This window comes from Mastacembelus armatus, chromosome 12, assembly GCF_900324485.2.
Source record: "Mastacembelus armatus chromosome 12, fMasArm1.2, whole genome shotgun sequence".
NCBI lineage: Eukaryota > Metazoa > Chordata > Actinopteri > Synbranchiformes > Mastacembelidae > Mastacembelus > Mastacembelus armatus.
Genome location: NC_046644.1, coordinates 8,359,547 through 8,379,448, shown reverse-complemented (window position 1 = coordinate 8,379,448; position 19,902 = coordinate 8,359,547). Strand labels below are relative to the sequence as shown.

Below are 19,902 nucleotides of genomic sequence, written 5' to 3'. Positions count from 1 at the left end.
TATTGTTGTTTTTGTGGTATCACCAAAAAAGGAGGGAGGCTAAAGAGAAAGAAACATACCAATATTTATTTATTTTCAGTATTCAATCCCAAAGGGTTTTTCATGTCCAGTTGGATTCATTGAACAAAATCAAATCCTTTGTGAACACAAATCACCCTAACAATACCCTAATAATCAACCTGGTCAGGCACTGAAAAGCTCAGATGACAATCTTTCGTCTGTTAGGTGAAGAACAAAATAAATCCAGAGAAATGAATGAGGACACAGTGAGCTGTTTGGAGGTTTAAACCTAATGCTACAATTAGAACAGTATTAATACTATTGTACACTAGCAGAACAGTGTGTACCCACAATTACAGTATTTAGTAGTGGTTTCTGAATTATACAAAAACCCTACAGTATTATGTTCAGTGCAGATGTCACCGTGTCCAAAAAACACATTTCTTTCACCCAAAGTTACCTCAAAACAAAATCCTGTCACATATACATTATACAGTTAAGAAGCAGTGTTCTACTGTTACTCTCTGAGCATATGGTTGGATAAGTCTTTGCTTAGTGGCATCCTGAAGGTACTTTTTATCCTCCACCCAAATTTTTTAACCTTAAGGGAATTTTGCCACCATCCGTCTTTAAAATGTGTTTGCCGTGTTGGCAGACGGTGAGTGGAAACTGAAAGACCAATTATGTGTTTGTTTGCTCTCTAAAAGACTATCTGGGCCACGAGGAGCAAAAGACTGACGTTTGTCAGTGTTATATACTTACCTGTAAATGATTTAACCCAATTGTATAAAATGTTATATGTGAAAACACAAAACCTCTCAAAGACAGCCTATTGATATGTGTTTGTTTTATTTATTTAATCGTATCAGACCCTGATTGTGAAAATATTATTTATTACAGTGTTAAATGAAAGATTGATACTGATGATGGTGCAGTCCAGTGTATGTCAGAAAGTAAAAACATGAGAACTCGTCTGTTTATAGAATGAAATGACCGGAGGGATAAAGTTGTCATTTACTGAGGAAAATGCTATCATTACAAACTGTTAATGCAGATGTATTGAAATATGTTCTTGTAGTTTCTCTACTATTTATGTGCAAATTAAAAGTCTATACAATGACCAGAATCTTGTTTCCTGATTCAAGACTGTGGAAACATTTCAGACCATTTGCATTTGTACCAGCGTGGTTTAAGGATTGAGCGTAATTAAGTTGCGCGACCTCTGCCGACCCTTTACGGCATTCACATCTCTGGGCGTGGCGATGGTCGAAAAAGAAGAAATCCAAGAGGAGGAGAAGAAGAAGAAGTTGCCAGCATGGCGTTTACACTGTACACTTTGATCCAGAGTGCTATTCTGTGCACTAACGCCATCGCTGTGCTGCATGAAGAGCGATTTCTCAGCAAGAGTAAGTATCCTTGTCCCGTGCTTCCTTGCATCATGTGTTTTATTGACGTGCCACGGTAAAAACAGCTGGGATCAAGAGCTTCTAATGTTGACGTCTGTAAGGAGAAATTCGAGTTTCGTTAATCAGAAATGTGGTGTGGAATAAGGTGGTTTTCTCCTTTCAATATGTTGTTTTTCTTTTCTCTCTGACTGCAGTTGGCTGGGGTGTTGACCAGGGAGTTGGAGGTTTTGGGGATGATCCAGGAATCAAAGCCCAGATCCTCAATCTCATCCGCTCAGTCCGGACTGTCATGAGAGGTTGGAAAACTCTAACATTCTTAAAATATATTATCAGTGTGATATCCTCTGTAATGTTCATTATTTGTGTCAATAAATATATGAGCTTCACTCCTTGATTTGAACAAACTTTAGAGTTTAGGATTTTGACATTACCAAAGTCATTTATTTACTGTTTTTTTTTTTTTTTTTTTTTTTTTTTGACAGTGCCTTTAATAATAGTGAATTCTGCCTGTATCATCCTGTTGATGCTGTTTGGTTAACACTGAGCCGCCAGTATGAACCAAAGCGACCAGGCGCAGGCCAACGAACAAGTCCACACAGACACATCCTGGACTGTCTGTGAGGCTCCTGCTTTGCCAGTCGTCAGCGGCACAGAGATTTTCTGTGACGGCTGGCAGGGGAGTAAAAGAGACAAAACAAATAAGCACCAATATCATCTTCTGAACTGAAAGAGGAGAAATCATTTGCAGCATGGTCAAAAATATCTCTTGTGTTGGTCTCTAAGCTCCCTGTCAGCTTGACACTAAAAGAACAAATACTAAATGTCATATTTATTTTTTACATTCCAGTTTCTTCACAACACAGAATTTGATCTGTTTCAGTGACTTTATATTAATATGTGTCATGTTTTACCAAGTGTAATGAGCAGTAGGACATAATAGCAGTTGCAGGTTCACTTCTTGTCATAGTGCAATTTAATGTGATGGGCAACCTCCAGTCATCCGTACCCAAACAGACAGCAGTATGTTTTCTAGGTGAAAAGTTAAGCTCAGCAGTGATGATTTCACTGACTGCTTATAGATTATGTTTTTAGATTGCAAATAATGCTAATGCTGCTGCTGAAATTCTTAACTGTAAAACATAGTCAAAAAGAAAGTTTCAGTATTTGGCAAAGAGCTTGTTTCCATAAAGCTTTTCCTTCTAATGGACCTGTACAACTCTCTGAACATCTCAAGCTTTTATTCTCGTTTAAAAAGTTTTTTGTATCGCATCTGAAAGAATTTGCTTACATGCATACAACGTGAATTTTTCTGTACCACCAAGCACAAGTCTCAAACGTTTGTACTGTTTACACTTCAGTCCCCTCTCAGTTCCACTAAAGACGTTTAGACGGTGTGTCATCTTCAAATAAATGTTATTCATTTTACTGAAATTCTTGTTTTATTGTTGTGGTAGCATGTTTTTAACTAAACCACTAAGTTTCAGCACAAAGCTAATGATGAAGTACTGGAATCCTCCCACAGCTGTACATTTACTGAGTTAAAACCTGATGATAATAATAATATAATAATATAGAAATATAATAATAGTACTTTTAATTCAGAAGGATTCTGCAGTATCTTCTCCACTAGTGCTCCGTAAAAACACTGTGCTATACAGCATCTCTCAGTGCCATATTTGTTGTTTTTTTTTTAATCCCTGCTCTTCATCATGTATAATCCCCATATGTTGTGAATTATCACCATTTCCTACCCAGCTAAGCTCCACAAACATTTTATTAACGCTAGTATTGATCCTAAATACATTGGTGGGGGAGTGAGTGGGAGACGGGATCTGTTGGAATTAGAAGCATATGTTTATCAGTGTGATTTGCACAGTAAAGCCACTTTGATCTGTGATTAGTCAGAGTTTAGCTGTGGGTTTACAGTAAAATCTGTAAGCGATCACAGGCTGTGCATGGTTGTATCTGCACTTTACAGGTCAGGATGTGTGGCGTTTGAGTGTCGGCTCTGTAATAAATTACAGGAGTATGTTTTTACGCTAGCTTTGAAGTTTTTCCTCTTTTTAATTATTTAGATGCTCAGTAAATGTTTTACATTTTCTGTGCCACTTGTAAGTTTAATTCCAAAAGACACTGATAATTTGAATTATATGCACACATTTGAAATTGCAGAATGCTTATATTTTTCATGTCAAATGTTTTGTAATGATAAACATTACAATTAAAATGAATCAGGTACAAACCATCAATCCTTTGCAATAAGAGATTTAAAAAGCTGGTACTGATTGAGATATTTTGTGAAGCCAAAGACATTTACAGTCTTATTAGTTTTTATCACGAACATGTTTTTTCACAGTTATGAGCTGCACAATAATTATGTAAAATTATAAAGCTGACAAACACTAAAAACTGTAATTCTCTGGAGGTATATGAGAAAAGAGGATTTGATCAGTGCTATCTGGCATAGTGCAGAGAAATGGTTTTTAACTTTTTGATAATACCTCCCACCATATTAAATCTATCTGGATGCCCATAAAAACCCACTAATGCGATACATCTGTTGGTTGTTAGTGGGGTGGGGCACATATGTTTTTTATTATTGTAATGAGTGATTAAGCTGTTAAGGATAACCCTCTTATCTGATTGAGATTGAACATAAAAATCAGAAAAACATATATAATAAAGGAGAGAATGAAAGTGACAAAAAAATACAAAAAGAGGGATGTTAAAAATGTGTTTTTCAAAATAAATCGCATACGGTAAATTACTAGTAATGGCGGTGTTTGAGCTTCAGGGGGCAGCACCGAGAAAACAAACATTTTGAACAGACGAAGAAGAAGACCATCACCCAGGAGGGAGGGCTGTGGAAGGTTAGCTGTGTAGTTTGCTTACTTTGTAAATGTATAAACTCTCTTCATTTTTTGTGTCAGGTTAAAACTGTGAAATTTTGTACTAGGAAATGAGTCGCTTTATTTGCAGAAATGAAAGTTACATAACAGTTACGTCAAATACATTTTAGCTTCTACCCACCATGCAAGCTGCAGATTCACAGGGGTGATGATGAGGAAGGTTCCCAGACTTAACGAGACGTATTAACCTAAAGTTACAGTGTTTATACATTACCTGCTTATACATGTAATAGCGGCTATGCTCTTGTTAATAAATAGGTTCGATTTTCCTTATTTTCACATTAAAATAGATATTGAGAACCATGGAATCATAACAGGCTCCCGCAATAATATCACAGGGACACTCAACTGTATGGTAAACAAAATAATAACAGCAGTTCCTTAAATCTATCTATTTATTTTTAAGACGAAACTTAGGGAACAGGAAAGGGGGGAAAAGACTAATAATTACCGTATTTTCCGGACTATAAGTCACTCTTTTTTATATTTCTGGCTTGTTCTAAGACTTACACACCGAAACAACTTATGTGTGTTTTTTCTGTTCAACAGGGCTGTTTTTGCTAAAAGCGACATATATTCCGGTGCGATTTATAGTCCGGAAACTACGGCATATGTTTACATTAATGTCCCTTTTCTTTTACCACTTTCCCTCCTCAGATAATGAGTCAGTGACACAACCTGAATAAATACATAACAATGATCACTAATAAAGAGAAAAAGCACTTATGGCATTATAAAGGATTAAAAGCATAAAGATGTTGAACACTATAGAAACATTAGCCAGTGCTAGAGAACCTTGGAGCTCAGTTCAGTTGCACTTTAACACACACACTATTCTCAGTTTTGCACTTCTCATATCTTCCTGTTATTAGCTGAGCTAAATACAAATAACAGCAACACAACCTACCAGCTGTGTCTCTGTATGTGTTTAAGCTATTTTGGATGAGCATTAAGAGCATTAAATGTACCCTTAGATTGATAACTACATGACAGAAATCCAAGCATGTCTAAATAATAGGGGATCACACAGTCTGAAATCAAATTCCAATAAAATACAATCCTAAAATCTGTTTTCTAGGCAGGAAACATGCAGTAAATTCTGCGGACAAACTGGTCAATAATCCTCTCAGTTTGTCCCAATGTAGGTTTGAACAACGCAGTAATCTGATAGATTCCTTCACTACCAGTGTGAAGTACGATTATGAAAATGTAATCTTTAAAAGAATATATTTTTATAGAGGAATAAGCTTGTTTTAAACCGACTAAAGCTCCATTTACAGTGGACCTTGGTCGTATTTAGCGTATTAGAAAATTATAATCAGAGACTGCAGTTCACGCAGGTCTTATCTAACAGTAGATGTGGTGGCTGGATTTTCCAGGGAAAGTCAGAACCTGTTGAAAATGTCCTCTGTTGAATGTTGACTCATTAATGATTGGTTACATTTACCATGTCCACATCTGCAGGTGTCCAACATGGCAGGCAGACGGGTTCTGAAGGCTGTGCTCATCGACCTGAGTGGAACGCTACATATAGAAGACACGGCAGTACCAGGGGCACAGGATGCCCTGAACAGGTAGGAAACAGCCCCCAAACCAGGAAAAGGCAGAAAGTGGAGGGTCAAGAGTTTGAATGTCACCGTCTAATTTTAAAAGACTACAGTGCTCCACATTGTCATGTAGTTGCTGCCAGTCCTCTGCTTTTTAATATCAAGATCTTGTTTTTGTGTTTTGGTGCTGTCAGGTTACGGCAGGCGTCTGTCGCTGTGAAATTTGTGACCAACACAACGAAGGAGAGTAAAAGAATCTTACTGGAACGACTGCAACGTCTCAACTTTGACCTCCAGGTAGAACCTCCAGAGCCTTATTTTATTCACTGCAGGTGTTTTTTTCTGTAGCTTTAAATACCTTCTAAATGAACTTGGTAAGAGGAAAGAGATGCACAACAGCAATTTTGACGAGTGTTCCTGCGTTGAGTGAATGAGAATCACTTTGCTCTGCAGGAAAAAGAGATCTTTACCTCTTTGAGTGCAGCAAGGAGTCTGCTGGAGCAGAAAGAACACAGGCCACTGCTGTTGGTGGACGACAGCGCACTGGAAGACTTCACCGGTACTGGGTTGTGTGTGTGGTAGAGAGTGTTTTAGTTTTATTTTGTTCTTTCTTTACTTTGCATATGAAATTACCCATCTAGTTAGTTGCCAAAAAACTTTTGAAGGTGCAAATTACCAAAATGAAAATTTTCAATTTCAATGTCTTCACTCAACAGCTTTCTGCATTAGTAAAGATGTAGCTGTTTGTACTGGATAAATGAATAATCGTGAATTTAAAACAACAGTGACTGTACTGTATGTCCTTCCATCTGCAGGTATCGACACATCAGAGCCAAACGCTGTCGTCGTCGGACTTGCTCCTGATCACTTTAACTACAAAGCGCTCAACAAGGCTTTCAGGTGGTAAACTTATTCATAAGATTTATTCAGTGAGTCGCAGGAGACTTTTAGGGTGTGATTTTTGTTTTTGAGTCAAGATACTAGCAGATGAGTACAATTACTGACTTTGCATGATTAGTTGATTTACCAGAGAAAAAAAAAATAAATTCTCATTTTTGTAACAGCTGATTGTTCGAAAATAAATAAACTGAACTGAAAAATAATTTTTAAAAATACAATGTATATTTTTCCCCAGAATGATTCTGGATGGAGCTCCTCTCATTGCCATTCACAAGGCTCGGTACTATAAACGTAAGGACGGTTTGGCCCTTGGCCCCGGGCCCTTTGTGACAGGACTGGAGTATGCCACAGACTGTAAAGCTATTGTGGTGGGAAAGCCTGAAAAAACCTTTTTCACACAGGTTAGAAATCAGTATTTGTAACATGTTTTTAACTTTTTGGAGTAAGAAAGGAGAAGAGGCTTTTGTATTTACCACAAATATTTACAACTAATTGTTACTTGAAATTTAACTTCAAATGAACTGAATTTATCTGCATGTTATGCTTCTGTAATTCGTTTACCAACTGTAAAGTGCTTTTTTATCATGTCGGATATTTGTATTATTTTTTTAATAGGTATTATTTCAATTCAATTCACTTCTTTTTGTGTCTTTCAAATACCATAGGCTCTGTCTGATTTAGGATGTAGCCCCAGTGAAGCTGTGATGATAGGAGATGTAAGTAAACTTTCAACTGATTAAGTAACAGCAAGTTCATAAAATTAATTTTCAACAGCTAGTGTAAAAGCTTGTATTGAAACTTCCACAGCAGATTAAATAAAGCAGTAAAAATCTGTAAACATTGGTCTGTGTACTATACAGCTCCCTAATAACCTTTTCCTCAGCTGTCTGAGAACATGTATGTAGTAACTTCTGTACATCTATATTGTACTTCTATTGATATTTGATGGTTTGTCCTTTGCTTTTTTCCCTAAAGGATGCAAGAGATGATGTGGGTGGGGCTCAGAATGCAGGAATGTTGGGTATTTTAGTCAAAACTGGTAAGAAAAAAAAAATCAGAATTTACCTGTTTGCTGTCTTCTTTTTGCACTGGCATGTTTTCATTAGAACCTACATTTAACAGTACTTTCCTTTGGATGTGATTATGATGATGCTGATGTATGCTCTCTCCTGTCATCTCTCAGGTAAATACAGAGAAGGAGATGAGAATAAAATCAGCCCTCCCCCCCACCTGACATGTGACAGTTTCCCAGATGCTGTTGAACACATCTTGAAGAACCTACTATAAGCTATGAGTAAAAACACTATCCAGTTTGATCCCTGATGTGCCCAAAAATGATATCTTAAAATACTGGTAACTGGTCAGCTGTTAACTAAAGTTTTATTAAGCTTATAATAATTGCACACAAATTAAAAGACAACAAATAAAATACTGGCACAGGCTCAGAATATCATAATTCTCAGCCCTTTAGCCTTGTTGCTTGAAAGTTATTGGAGACATAACTGATGTGCAACAGATGTAGGATTATATTGAATTAGCTGATGTGAGAAAATGATTAACTGCCAAATATACCATGGACACAAAAAACACCAGTAAAACAATGTTTTTGAAAAGCTCTAATCTTAAAACCTAAGCCTTAAAAGGTGTGCTAAATCAATATGCTAATTATTGCATATTCTTCCAACTCAGCCTGTCCCTACTAGGCACAGTTTAACTGAGAAATATATCCAAATATTTTGTGGAGTTAGTGCAAAAAAATTTTCCCCCATGTGTCTATGTGTCAGACAGACTTGTACTCTTTCTCCCAGGCCGTGTATCTGTCCATCAAGTTGCGGGCTGAGGGTTTGGTGTGTGCGATGACTTCCAGGAAGTCAGCTGTTGTCACAGTTCCCAGCTGGATGGCAGGCATGTCTGTGTCCTCTGTGGAGGAGAATAAACACTCATTCAGGGAAGATTCTCGTGGGGGTTGGTCTATTTATGTGGTGTAGGTCCTCTATCTGTTAGGCATGTGTGTGTTGTGCTACCTTGTTGATGCGACTCCAGTGCATCAAAGATCGTACGGACTGGTCTCATAGCAGCCTCCTTACACACCAATCTCATATCAGAGCCGGAGTAACCCTCCATTTCCTGAAACACACACAAAATCTGGTTTTCTCCCCTAGACATGCCATTCATTATGCTAGTGACAAAGAAAATGTGAAACGGATAAATAAACTGAAAATACTGTAACACACCTTTGCCAAGGTTTCATAGTCCAAGTCAGTTCGTAGCTCCACCCCTCCTGTGGAGTTGAAAGGAGGCAGCCAATGACAGATCATGGCTTGACGAGCTGGTGATGATGGAAGACCCACTAAAATCCTCTTCTCTAACCTCCTCAGCATGGCATGATCCAGTTCCCTGAGAGTAGATTAGGATTAGTTTCAAATGTGTGCTGTTGTACCATTTTTTGTATCATGTCTGAATATGTTCTTATTTTCAAATCTCATTTCTCAATCTTGAAATCAAGAAAGGAAGGTAGTCATTTCTTTATCTTATTTGCATATATTTTATGCATTTGTTTTTCAAATAGCTGTGGCTGACTTGGAAATAATTTTGAATAGATGTTGAAATCCAAGTACTTTCATGTAGGGGAGATCAATGTTGTGTCATTTATTCAGTGAATGCATCATCCATATCATCGTTATCCGAATAGGTTTTCATGACCACTAAATGATGATAATTATTTGATGTTGTGCATGTTATATACTGGGTCAGACTTTAATTAAAGTCTTTAGGAAAAAAAGAAGGTTTTGTTTTTTTAAATTACTGTAATGAACTGAATTTCCTCATTCATCCGATATGACTAAAATATTATTTTCACCACTATGTGTACACTACCTGGTTAATTCTGCACTCTGCCAGTGGCCTCTGTGTCTGGGTCTGTCTGTGTCTGAGAAATTTCCCTCTTCCTCTCTTTGTTTCTTTTGCAGCTCAGCGTTCTCTTTTTGTGGGATATCATACATTTATAAAGATTGGTGGTGTTGCCAGACTAGTGAATAGTTTTGTTACATGCAGCACAGTTCATTTCCTGAAGTAATGCACACAATGCTCCACAGCTCCTCTTCTCTGTGCTATCATGAACCTATCATGTTTTGACTCACTTCCTGCAGTCAACAAGCTCTTGATGGTCCACAAACAAAGTGTGTACACAAGATGTGAAAGAAGCTGCGGTTTTCGCATGGACATGTCTGCTCTTTGTTGAAATGGGAGCAACATACTGAATGTAAAACTGAAAGTAAAGTATTGATCCCATCACTCTAGTATCAATCTCATACCAATACCAACTTTGGTATCGATATTGTTGATGTTTGGATCGATCTGCCCACCCCTAACAAATATATTCATTGGTTTTCATTATCATTCTAAAATATAAATGCACATTTTGCTCAGTCTTACCAAGGCAGGTTGGAGGCAGCCAGTACAAATACCAGGTCCTCTGATCTCGCCAGTCCGTCCATCTGCACAAGCAGCTCAGTCTTCATCCTGCGACTCCCCTCATGCTCTCCTCTGAAAACAGATATTACATGAGTACATTGTATAAGTGGAACCTTTTAGGAATCACTCTCTGTTCTGGACCCCTGACTTTCAGCACTGATAAAACTGCCACATTTATATTTACCCCAAGCCAGTTCCTCTCTGTCCCATCACCGATTCTAGCTCATCCAGGAAGATGGTGGATGGAGCGTGGTACCTAGCCAACTCAAAGAGGACCTGCAGACATACATAATATGCATGCACTAAAAATACAAAGTATTGCAGAAAATGTGTGTTAACATATGTTTCTCTCATTTTTGGCTTTTTATCTGTTGTTTGTGTTGAATGACAACCTACCCTGACCAGTTTCTCAGAGTCTCCCCTCCATTTGCTGACGATGCTGGAGGCTGAGATGTTGAAGAACGTCGTCTTACACTCTGTAGCCACAGCCTTGGCCAGCAGAGTCTTACCTGTACCTGTGTATGTGAGCCAGATGGTCACAACCGTACATGTCAAGTACAGTTTGAAAATGTGAGACTTAAAAATTCCTTCATAATAGGACACTCATCGGGCACAAAACATGTTTTCCTTACATCAGAAAACCTGACAAAAGTATACAGCTCTGGAGGTGTTACCTGGGGGACCGTAGAGTAGCAAACCCTTCCACGGAGACAGGATGCCTGTGAACAGCTGGGGGTACTATAGTGAGAGAGATAGAGGGGAATTAAAGAGTGGCAGAAAGGAGAATAATATTGGGAAGGGAGAATGAATAATAATGGAGACAGACGTTAGGGATGGTGAGAAGGTGGCGGAATGCTTTTATTCAATAAAGCACACCACAGAATTGAAGATAGACCCATCAGTCCCTCTCCGTCTGTAAATGTCAAGAGGATTCAAGACAACCTGATTTGTTGTCGTCATATTTATGAGAAAGGTCTGGGTGATGATAGAAATGTGTCTGCATTTTTTGTGTATTCTTTGTGTACTGGCCTTTATTTTAGGTATATTTGTGTATACATAGGCAAACTTGTGTGAATGTGAATATATATATATATATATATATATGTGTGTGTGTGTGAATGTTCAATGTGAATATATGTGTGTGTGTGTGTGTGTAATATATATTTTATGTGGCATTCCAAGCGTGTGTGTTCCTTCCGTCCTGCCTATCTATCCATCAATGTGTATGTGTGTTACCATATTATCCCGGATATAGATTTAATGTCAGCCTAACAGACTAACCTGACCCCTCTGCCCTCCTTCTTTTTAAGCCCTTTAAAGAAGATGTATTCAGAATCGAATACGGACGACCGGTGCTGAAATACCAGCGTGCCCTGGCATCGGCCATACCTTAATGGGATAGACGACGGCCTCTTTGACTAATCGCTTGGCGTCCTCGAGGCCGATGATGTCCTCCCACCGTACATTGGGGCTGTGTAAATAGATGTCCTTTAGGGATGAACACACACACACACAAACACACAGTGTGAGTGGGGAGCCACGTGGATAAATTACGAATGACCACACACACGTCCTGGTGCGATTAGGCTTGCGTAAATAGGTGTCCTTTAGAATGAAACATCAGATAAGGGAAATAGATAGAACCTTGGCCTTCATTAATACATCAGATCAATTCATTCACAACAAAGCTCTGCCCTGCTCTCTAGTGGATATCTTTAATATTGCATAATTTAGCTCAAGGGGTATTTTCACACTTTTTACATTATAGTTTATGGCAAGACAAAACTATCTCCTCTAAATGTTTGTGTGTTACAGATACAGATGTTTTTTACAGTTTGCAAATTGTACCCTGCTGATGATTGTAGCCAGTTCTCTCATCTCACCACTCATTCCAGAAAAGCCACTGAGGGGCTTCAGCAGCCGTTCCTGCAGCATAATAGAAAATCTGTATTATTTGTAGTGTAGTATTATTTGTAGTAATATTACTGTTTTTTGCTCTTAAGTGTTAGTCACCATTCAAATGTCTAGAGAATACTCAAAATAATATTTGCACATGTTTTATTTACTATTTCTACTTATTCAGTGTTGCTCATAGGCTGCAGTGTAACTACCATGTGGTCTGAGTCAATGCCAGCTCTTTTGACAACATCATGGATTGTACCTCTGCCATCAGTCAGTTGGCCCTATGAGAGACAATACAAGATTTTTAAACACTTGTGGTGAACATATGCAGAATAAGGGCAATAATTGACAATGATTTCAGATCTTAATAATAAAAAAAGATGTACATATTTATGTGTATGCTTTTTATTTATGCAAAGATTGGCATTGCATTCTGTTCAGATTGCCACAAAATACTTAGGTTCAGTTTAGTGTAGAAATTGTTTAGATAATAAATGATTCTGTCACACAGCAAGCAGCAAGATACAAAGTCAGTGGTTTAGATAAATAGAAAATAAAAATCATTAAAAATAACCACCTTTCTGTTCATGGATGCCTCACCAGCTGGTCCATTTTTGATTGAAGAGACATTGAGACCAAACTCTAATGACTCTGGAGGAACAGAGGAGCCATTCTCCTGGGAAATAAATCACAGTCATCGTTATCTCACTATTTATTTTCCAGCAATGTACAGACCTCGGTTGTACTGTGCTTAATGCTGTACATTTGTATGTGTAGTGGTGGCTGTCTTCTTAGCTCCATTTCCAGACTGTGGACTCTGAGAAGAGTTAATTTTGGGAAGAGGCTTCACAGCTGAACATGGACTCCTGAGGGACAAAAAGGCAGAAGACATCTTATCAGTGTAAGAAGTCCATTTGTCTATTTAACTGTCTCAAACATATTTCTATCATCTGACTTTATTCAGCTTCACTGTCAAATTAATCTAGTGCTTCTTCAAATCAGTAATCCATCCATCCATTCATCCATCTTCTATACCCGCTTTTCCTGGTTCAGGGTCACGGGGATCTGCTGGAGCCTATCCCAGCTCTCTCTCGGGTGGAAGGCAGGGGCAAATCAGTAATCAGTTTTTGTTAATGTATTACCCTGTTAGCTTGTATTGATAGTGTAAGACTATGGAGTTGTAGGGATGAAATAAATAGAAAGCTGGGAGAGATTGGACAGACTCACCTCTTAACCCCACCACTTTTGGCACATCTGCTTTCACCTTGAGAGAAGAAAGAAATTTAGAAGCAGTATTTTAGAATTTAGCAGCAAATGTGTCTCAGTGAGCATGAGGTATGATTTCAGTGCTGCTCTGGGTTTTAGCTGTGATCATATACCTGGTTCTGTTCTCTTGATAAGTTTGGGATATTTCTGGAATTTGACATAGTGGTAACTCTCGTACTCCATCAGCATCATCTCCAGATCGATATTATCACAGACCTCGAACTTCCTCGTGCCTCCGTTCGTCTCCTGGTCCAAGGCCAAAGCCGACGCCATATAGCTGATTTAATTGATTTGATTTATCTTTAATGTGTTACATTAAAGCATGTTTAGATTTTTCATATAGACAACACAAACACATAGTTCTCTCCTCTGGCTTATATATAACCACTATATTTGAATAATATAAACTGGCACAGCCTTTTCTGTGATTCACATACCTCCTTCCTCAGTTATGTGTATTACAGTGATTGTAAATTAATGGACAAATCTTAATCTTTCACATCTTTTCTTTTGATTATTTTGTTGTTTAAATTACATTTGTGTTCTGGCATTTGTCATTTTTCCATTTTCTGTAACAAAGACCAAGTCTAGGTTTTGAAACCTGCAATGAAACCTGATGTGCCATCAATAGCTGTGCTGTTGCAATGCCTTTGAGTGATGCCTTTGCTGACCCTTGCCCCAGCAGGTGGTGGTAGATGAGAACGAGGAGGCTCTTCCTCCTCATCTCTGTCTTCAGCTCATCCTGTAGCAGAGCAACACATAATGCGTAAAGCACCAAGACTCAGTACATATGCACCAAAGCTCCGATAAGATTGGTTTGGAGTTGCCATGATTGATCAATTAATCACTCACATGTTGCCAGCAGAGGGCGACAAATAGTCAGAAATGAGAACCAGTCCACAGCGTATCTAGGCAACCAGTGGACGCCGATTAATTGTATCTACTTTACAATGTTAGCCTAGTTAGCTAAACGGCTAACCGCTTAAAGTTTAGCCTGAATGTGTCACATTTGTTGCTATTTGCTGCAGAAAGGATGCGTAAATGACCACTATAACGTTACACCATCACATGAGGCGCTTAACTTTAGCCATATGTAGAAGTAGAATGCATGCTCATCTAACAAGTATCACTGCTAACTTAACGCTAGTTAGCAAAAAGTTGTTACCGTAATCAGCAGTTATCCGTCAAAACTGGCGAAAACAAGACCAAAAAACAAAAAAACGTATTCACTCACCGCCTCTCGGGCTTGATGGGCGACTTTCATAGTCTGATATGAAAGCTCCATCATGATTCTGAAAGGGTAGTGGGACAGAAAACTGTCAGCTTTCTGTTTACAAGCTGTTGATTGCAGATTGTTCCCCTCGGGGCTACCGTAGTTACAGATACACTGTCTCTGCATAGGCCTTTGTGCGTGAACACAACGCAACACCACGAAACACACAACACCACAACACAACATAACACACTACCAAACACAATAACACACAACATAACATAACATACAACACACCACATGACACAACACAACACGATAGTTCTAAATAGAGACAATGTCGCTCCCAAAATTGACGATGTTACATTTGCATTTATTAACAATGTGGAATACGTACTCATGTTTACAAAGATAGTCTACATGACTTCCTCAGAAATACAGTGACTTGAATAAAACGTCTTTGAACACTTGTAATTACAAAGTCACACTGGCTTATAAGTCAATAAAAGATTAGCCTGGCTGAAGCATTAGAAATAGCCGGTAGTGGACCTCTTTAGCTGGTAAGTCTTAGTGATGAAATAATTTTCAGTGTACTTTTCCAGCACACCAGTTTTTTCATGCGTAATATTTCATTATATAGCTCTTTCATTTCAATTTCCATTGTAGTTCTTTTTAGTCACAAATACTGCAGCCTGAAAAATGAAGTTCAGCATCTCTTAAAGCTCATATGTTGTTCACTAATCACTACTGCTGTGATGTGGTCCTGAATATGTCCGCTAGAGAGCAGTCAAGAGCTTTGCTGTGTAAATCGAAGCCCCATGCTGTCCTAATGAACATGTGTTCCTTTCTTTTTTATCATGTTGCGTTATATAGGACACCTATTTATGCAAATCTAATTGACAAAATACATGTGTATGAACACACACCCTAGCTTTGAAATTGTGACTCTTGTTTTCTACTTACATCCCAAACTCTATGTATGTTCACTTCAAATATATATAAACATATTCGCACAGTCATAAAACATGGTGTTGGGGACATGATCAGACTTGAAGAAACCATGTGATTAGTCAAAGAAGCTGTCATCCCATTAAGGTTCGGCTTCTGCCAGAGCACATATTTCAGCACCGGTCACTCGTGTTCGATTCTGAATACATCTCCTTTAAAGGGCTTAAAGAGAAGGAGGGCAGAGGGGTCAGGTTAGTCTGTTAGGTTGACATTAAATCTATATCTGGGATAATACACATACACAGATGGATAGATAGGCAGGGAAGAAGGATCATCATCAATAAAAAAAACAGGCTATGAGCAGCATGCACACACGCAATGGCATGTAGAACATGTTCAAAAGCATAAACAGTCAGTCTATGCAGAGATAAGTACAAACACATAAAAGCAGGCACAACCAAACACACACACACACATGAAACTCACACACTTCTATCATCATTGCCCAGACCTTTCTCATGGATATGATGACAACAAATCAGGTTGTCTGCATCCTCTTGACATTTACAGACAGAGATGAGGACTGATGGGTCTATCTTCTATTCTGCAGCCTGTTTTATTGAATAACACCATCTGTTCACGCAGCACCCCCTCCACTTACCCACATTCCCTAACCTCATTTATATTTTTATTAACTCTCCAGAGTATATAAGGTCAGTTTTGCTTCAGTTTACCTGCTCAAATTGCTCCTTGTTTGTCTTTGCTCATTCTGCAGGGTAGAAGTATCCATGATAGCTCACATGCATAGTCTTATGCATGTATTATAGGTTCCTGTGATGAATAATCAAACATCACTTACAGTATGTGAGTGCTAATAGTAGGCAATTGGACATGCAGATTTTTTCTTTTGTTATTTTCCTGCACAATTCCTGGCATTCTTGCCTAGTCTGACTGGCATATACCAAATTGCTATGCTTATGTCTGTTTTGTCCTTAGGTTAGACCAATTTCTGCCTGTGTGATGCTGGGTTTGAAATGGAAAAAATGCAAAATCTCCTGATTTGATTTTCCAATACTCCAGCAATGAATTAAATAATGTTATTTATTTTCTATCTGTTTTAGATTGATTTTTTCTGGATCTTTTTGTGGGTTTATGGCATATTTACCCAGAGCAGCAGTTTACCACTAACTTCCAGTGGTGCTATGACTTCAGTAAAGGTTCAGCAGGTGAGTTCATTGAGCTATATCCTAATTAAATGTGTATGCAGAAATAAGCAAGAACAGGCTTTTATCATTGTTCCTTCAAAACCATTTATTTCTTCTGTCACTGTCAGTTTTCTCTTTATAGAAAATTGCACACCCTGTCAACATTCAAAATACAGTAAGGACATTGTTTTGCCATCCATTTGAGACCACACTGCTAGTGATCTCTGCTTTGTGAAAACTAATTAACTCCAGTTTTGAGTCAATACAGAATATTTTCACTGAAAATAAGGCTGTTTATCTGAAACAGTAGAACCTGAAAATGGGAGACTGAGCAGCAGCAACTTCCTTCCGCAAAAATCAGATCTCCAAAAGGCTTTAATTTTCTGCCATTCAAAATTGCCAATGTGGAAATAGTGCAAAGTTTCAGATGACAAACAGAAGCTGAGGTCACTGTAGCCACGTAACAGGAACTAATATTCAGGCTGATCTCTACAGTTACATTTAAAAAATATATTTTCAAAAGTCACCTTTCTCAACAGTCTGTTCCATTAAATGAATTGACAAAAATTTACAATTAAAGTACATCATGGCAATACAGAACAACAGTTTTTTCACAGAGAAATATAAATTATATAAACATTCTAAAGGCTTCTGAAGTTTTTCCATCTGTACATGTCTAACTGCACCATACAGTGCATATGGTATGTGGTGCAAATTTTCTGCTTTATACTTAAATGGATAGTCAGGACCGGCTTAATCTTTGGAGCAAACCATTTTTGCCGTTGGATTCTGTGAGTGGTTAAAAGAGTCAGATCTTTGTAACGGTAGATTCATACAAGACCTGAGGATCCACATGCATATACTGTACATATGAAATGGATATTTACTACAAAAGTAGACAAAAATATAGACTTTCTATTATATGCATTACATGGTTGTGTAAGCCAAATTAAGCAATGCATATTTGTTTTTCATATGTATAATCCCTTCGTCCACAATGATTAAGGAGATAAAAGTTTATATTTTATCTAAAAGTTGAAAAAGTTAATCTAAAACCTGGTTACAAATATTTTCTGATTGTCTTCCCTAGAACATACTCTGTACTAGTTCTTTAGGCCAAAGTCAGAGCTTAAGAATTTGTCTGATGTGTGTTTTCATGTGTTTTAGGTATGTTGGCAGTTTAAGAGCTCTCAGAGGAACGCTCCTTGTGTGGAGTAAGATGCTGTGAAGTACTGAGAGATGGGTTGGGCCTGACTCAGAATGACATGTTCTTGAGTGATGGTCTTGGAGGCTAATTTTGTTATGCAGTACAGCAGTCTGATCTCATAGTTTAAATGTTAAGATTACCAGTTGATTTTTTTCTTTTGTATACTGTTGCATTTATGAATGGCCACGTAACATGAAGCAAGATGTGGCTGACTATACTGAAATTTGGATCATCTTCAATTTTAGGTAAAAATAGAGAATAAGTGAACTTGGAATCATCTGACCCAGATTTCTTCCTGTGCTAGATTTGAGTAATCAAGTAGAAAATGACATAACAAGGTGAACCGTTGATGTTACTGTCCATGTTTGAGGATCCGAGCTGCGATCATACCTCAGAAAACTCCAGCATCTGTAAGTAGTGTACCAGCCTCAAGCAGCAGACCCTTGACATAGACGCGTGCAGTGTAGAACAGTGTGAGAAAGTCCTGGGTGCTGAACAGGGTGTCTGCCATAGCGAATCCCAGTGTGGAAGGGATGAAACCCCGGCCATATTCCACCATCCACGTCCCAGAGCTCCACTGTACTGACGTTGCCTCACCCACTCTGTGTACGATGGTGTCTCCTGTGAGAAGCAAGATTTGAAAGTACTGTAATGGAAAAATTAAAAACACACTACATGGTTCTATGATTTATATATATTTATTGCAATAATTTAGATCAAATAGCCAACTATTATTAGAAAAACAATTCAGTTTGAAGTGTGTAATTATATACCAGGGTAGTATATTTCACTCTTGGTTGTCCCCTCCTTCCACTGTCTGAAAGTGCCGGAGATGATGGTATCAGAAATTTCAGCCCAATAACGACCTACCAAAGTACAAGGTGAACATGGAGTTAAAATTACATGATATTTTTCTACACCGATCGGCCAAAAATGACATGTCATGACAAACAGAACCCCCCCCCCCTCACCTGAGTGCCCTCCAGTGTCCACCGCTGTACCAAAAAGCAGCACGTATTCTGTAAGCGAAGCATGGAGTACACACATAGAGCCCATCCAGCCTCCAGCATTCACAAACACCCACTGCAGGTCCTCATCTGGCAGGATGTGGCCAGGATACCTAGTTCCATCAGACTTTTTTGTGTCAGTTTTCAACTTGATTTTTGAAAACGTTCACAAATCATCAGATGCAGCCTCATGTGCACATGATCAAGCTTTGTCAACTGAAATATGCTCAGTTTGAGGTTAACATTCATTCTTTCTTAAACACAATAAAGTTAACAGGATATGGCTCAGTTATTGTCTAGTTCTGATAAGCAATTCATCACTTTGGATTAAAAAAAGAACGTAGTTATTGAAGTGTTCAGATTAGCATGCTTATGTGTCATTGTTTATATATATATATATATATGTATATATATATAATAAAATAACATACCGTTTTCTGAGCTCCACCACCACTTTGGAGAAGGCCTGTTCATGGTCCAGTCCTGACAACAGAGCCATTTTACAGTGGATACAGTATGTAGGGCAGGAAGGGATATGACTTGTGCTACATTCATTCATGCATTTTTTGTTTGTTTTCATGTTAATTCAATCTGAGTGAACCTCGGCTTGTTTTTGACTCCATACAACCAAACTCACCAGCGTACTGTTTGGCCAATTTGGCGACGTCGTCTTTGTTGAAAACGTACTGCTTGTTAGCCATCCAGTGCCGCAGCAGCAGCACGGCCAGCACGGCGACTGCGCCGAACACAAACAGTCTGAAACTCGTTTTGACTACAGACATGTTTGAAAGAAAAAACACACAGACAGAGACACAACAACGCGTGGACACACAGGTTGCTCCAAACACGCTACCAGCGGAGAAACCGTGGAGTCCAACTTACAGATTCTTCCTGGTCAGGTGGTGAAGGAATGTCTGC

The 19,902-nt window shown here is 38.4% G+C and overlaps 4 protein-coding genes across 5 annotated transcripts; 2 read left to right on the top strand and 2 right to left on the bottom strand.

Annotated features, from left to right (window-relative positions):
* Positions 1 to 1,266: 1,266 nt before the first annotated feature.
* On the top strand, positions 1,267 to 2,837 carry ier3ip1 (immediate early response 3 interacting protein 1). The gene is made up of 3 exons (XM_026297781.1): positions 1,267 to 1,406; positions 1,601 to 1,702; positions 1,889 to 2,837. Exons 1-3 carry the CDS (start codon positions 1,316 to 1,318, stop codon positions 1,942 to 1,944), a joined length of 249 nt encoding a protein of 82 aa, XP_026153566.1. The 5' UTR covers positions 1,267 to 1,315; the 3' UTR covers positions 1,945 to 2,837.
* A 1,404-nt stretch (positions 2,838 to 4,241) lies between these two features.
* Positions 4,242 to 8,271, top strand: hdhd2 (haloacid dehalogenase-like hydrolase domain containing 2). The gene is made up of 9 exons (XM_026298281.2): positions 4,242 to 4,276; positions 5,780 to 5,889; positions 6,057 to 6,159; positions 6,316 to 6,421; positions 6,678 to 6,762; positions 6,998 to 7,163; positions 7,428 to 7,478; positions 7,738 to 7,801; positions 7,946 to 8,271. Exons 2-9 carry the CDS (start codon positions 5,789 to 5,791, stop codon positions 8,047 to 8,049), a joined length of 780 nt encoding a protein of 259 aa, XP_026154066.1. The 5' UTR covers positions 4,242 to 4,276; positions 5,780 to 5,788; the 3' UTR covers positions 8,050 to 8,271.
* Positions 8,272 to 8,512: 241 nt separating this feature from the next.
* On the bottom strand, positions 8,513 to 14,759 carry katnal2 (katanin p60 subunit A-like 2). Of its 2 annotated transcripts, none has more exons than XM_026298279.2 (16): positions 14,639 to 14,759; positions 14,076 to 14,146; positions 13,518 to 13,681; positions 13,366 to 13,402; positions 12,902 to 13,004; positions 12,716 to 12,814; positions 12,348 to 12,419; positions 12,085 to 12,162; positions 11,626 to 11,724; positions 10,911 to 10,974; positions 10,633 to 10,751; positions 10,421 to 10,512; positions 10,198 to 10,308; positions 8,997 to 9,159; positions 8,787 to 8,889; positions 8,513 to 8,682 (listed from the first exon to the last, which is right to left on the bottom strand). In XM_026298279.2, exons 1-16 carry the CDS (start codon positions 14,690 to 14,692, stop codon positions 8,543 to 8,545), a joined length of 1,569 nt encoding a protein of 522 aa, XP_026154064.1. In that variant the 5' UTR covers positions 14,693 to 14,759; the 3' UTR covers positions 8,513 to 8,542. The 2 variants fall into 2 exon arrangements, with proteins under 2 accessions (XP_026154064.1, XP_026154065.1); XM_026298280.2 differs by having other exon boundaries at positions 13,518 to 13,650; positions 14,639 to 14,667.
* Positions 14,760 to 16,861: 2,102 nt separating this feature from the next.
* sigmar1 (sigma non-opioid intracellular receptor 1) lies at positions 16,862 to 19,870 on the bottom strand. Its single transcript, XM_026298437.1, has 5 exons — positions 19,622 to 19,870; positions 19,416 to 19,467; positions 18,949 to 19,097; positions 18,751 to 18,843; positions 16,862 to 18,598 (listed from the first exon to the last, which is right to left on the bottom strand). Exons 1-5 carry the CDS (start codon positions 19,764 to 19,766, stop codon positions 18,369 to 18,371), a joined length of 669 nt encoding a protein of 222 aa, XP_026154222.1. The 5' UTR covers positions 19,767 to 19,870; the 3' UTR covers positions 16,862 to 18,368.
* Positions 19,871 to 19,902: the final 32 nt, after the last annotated feature.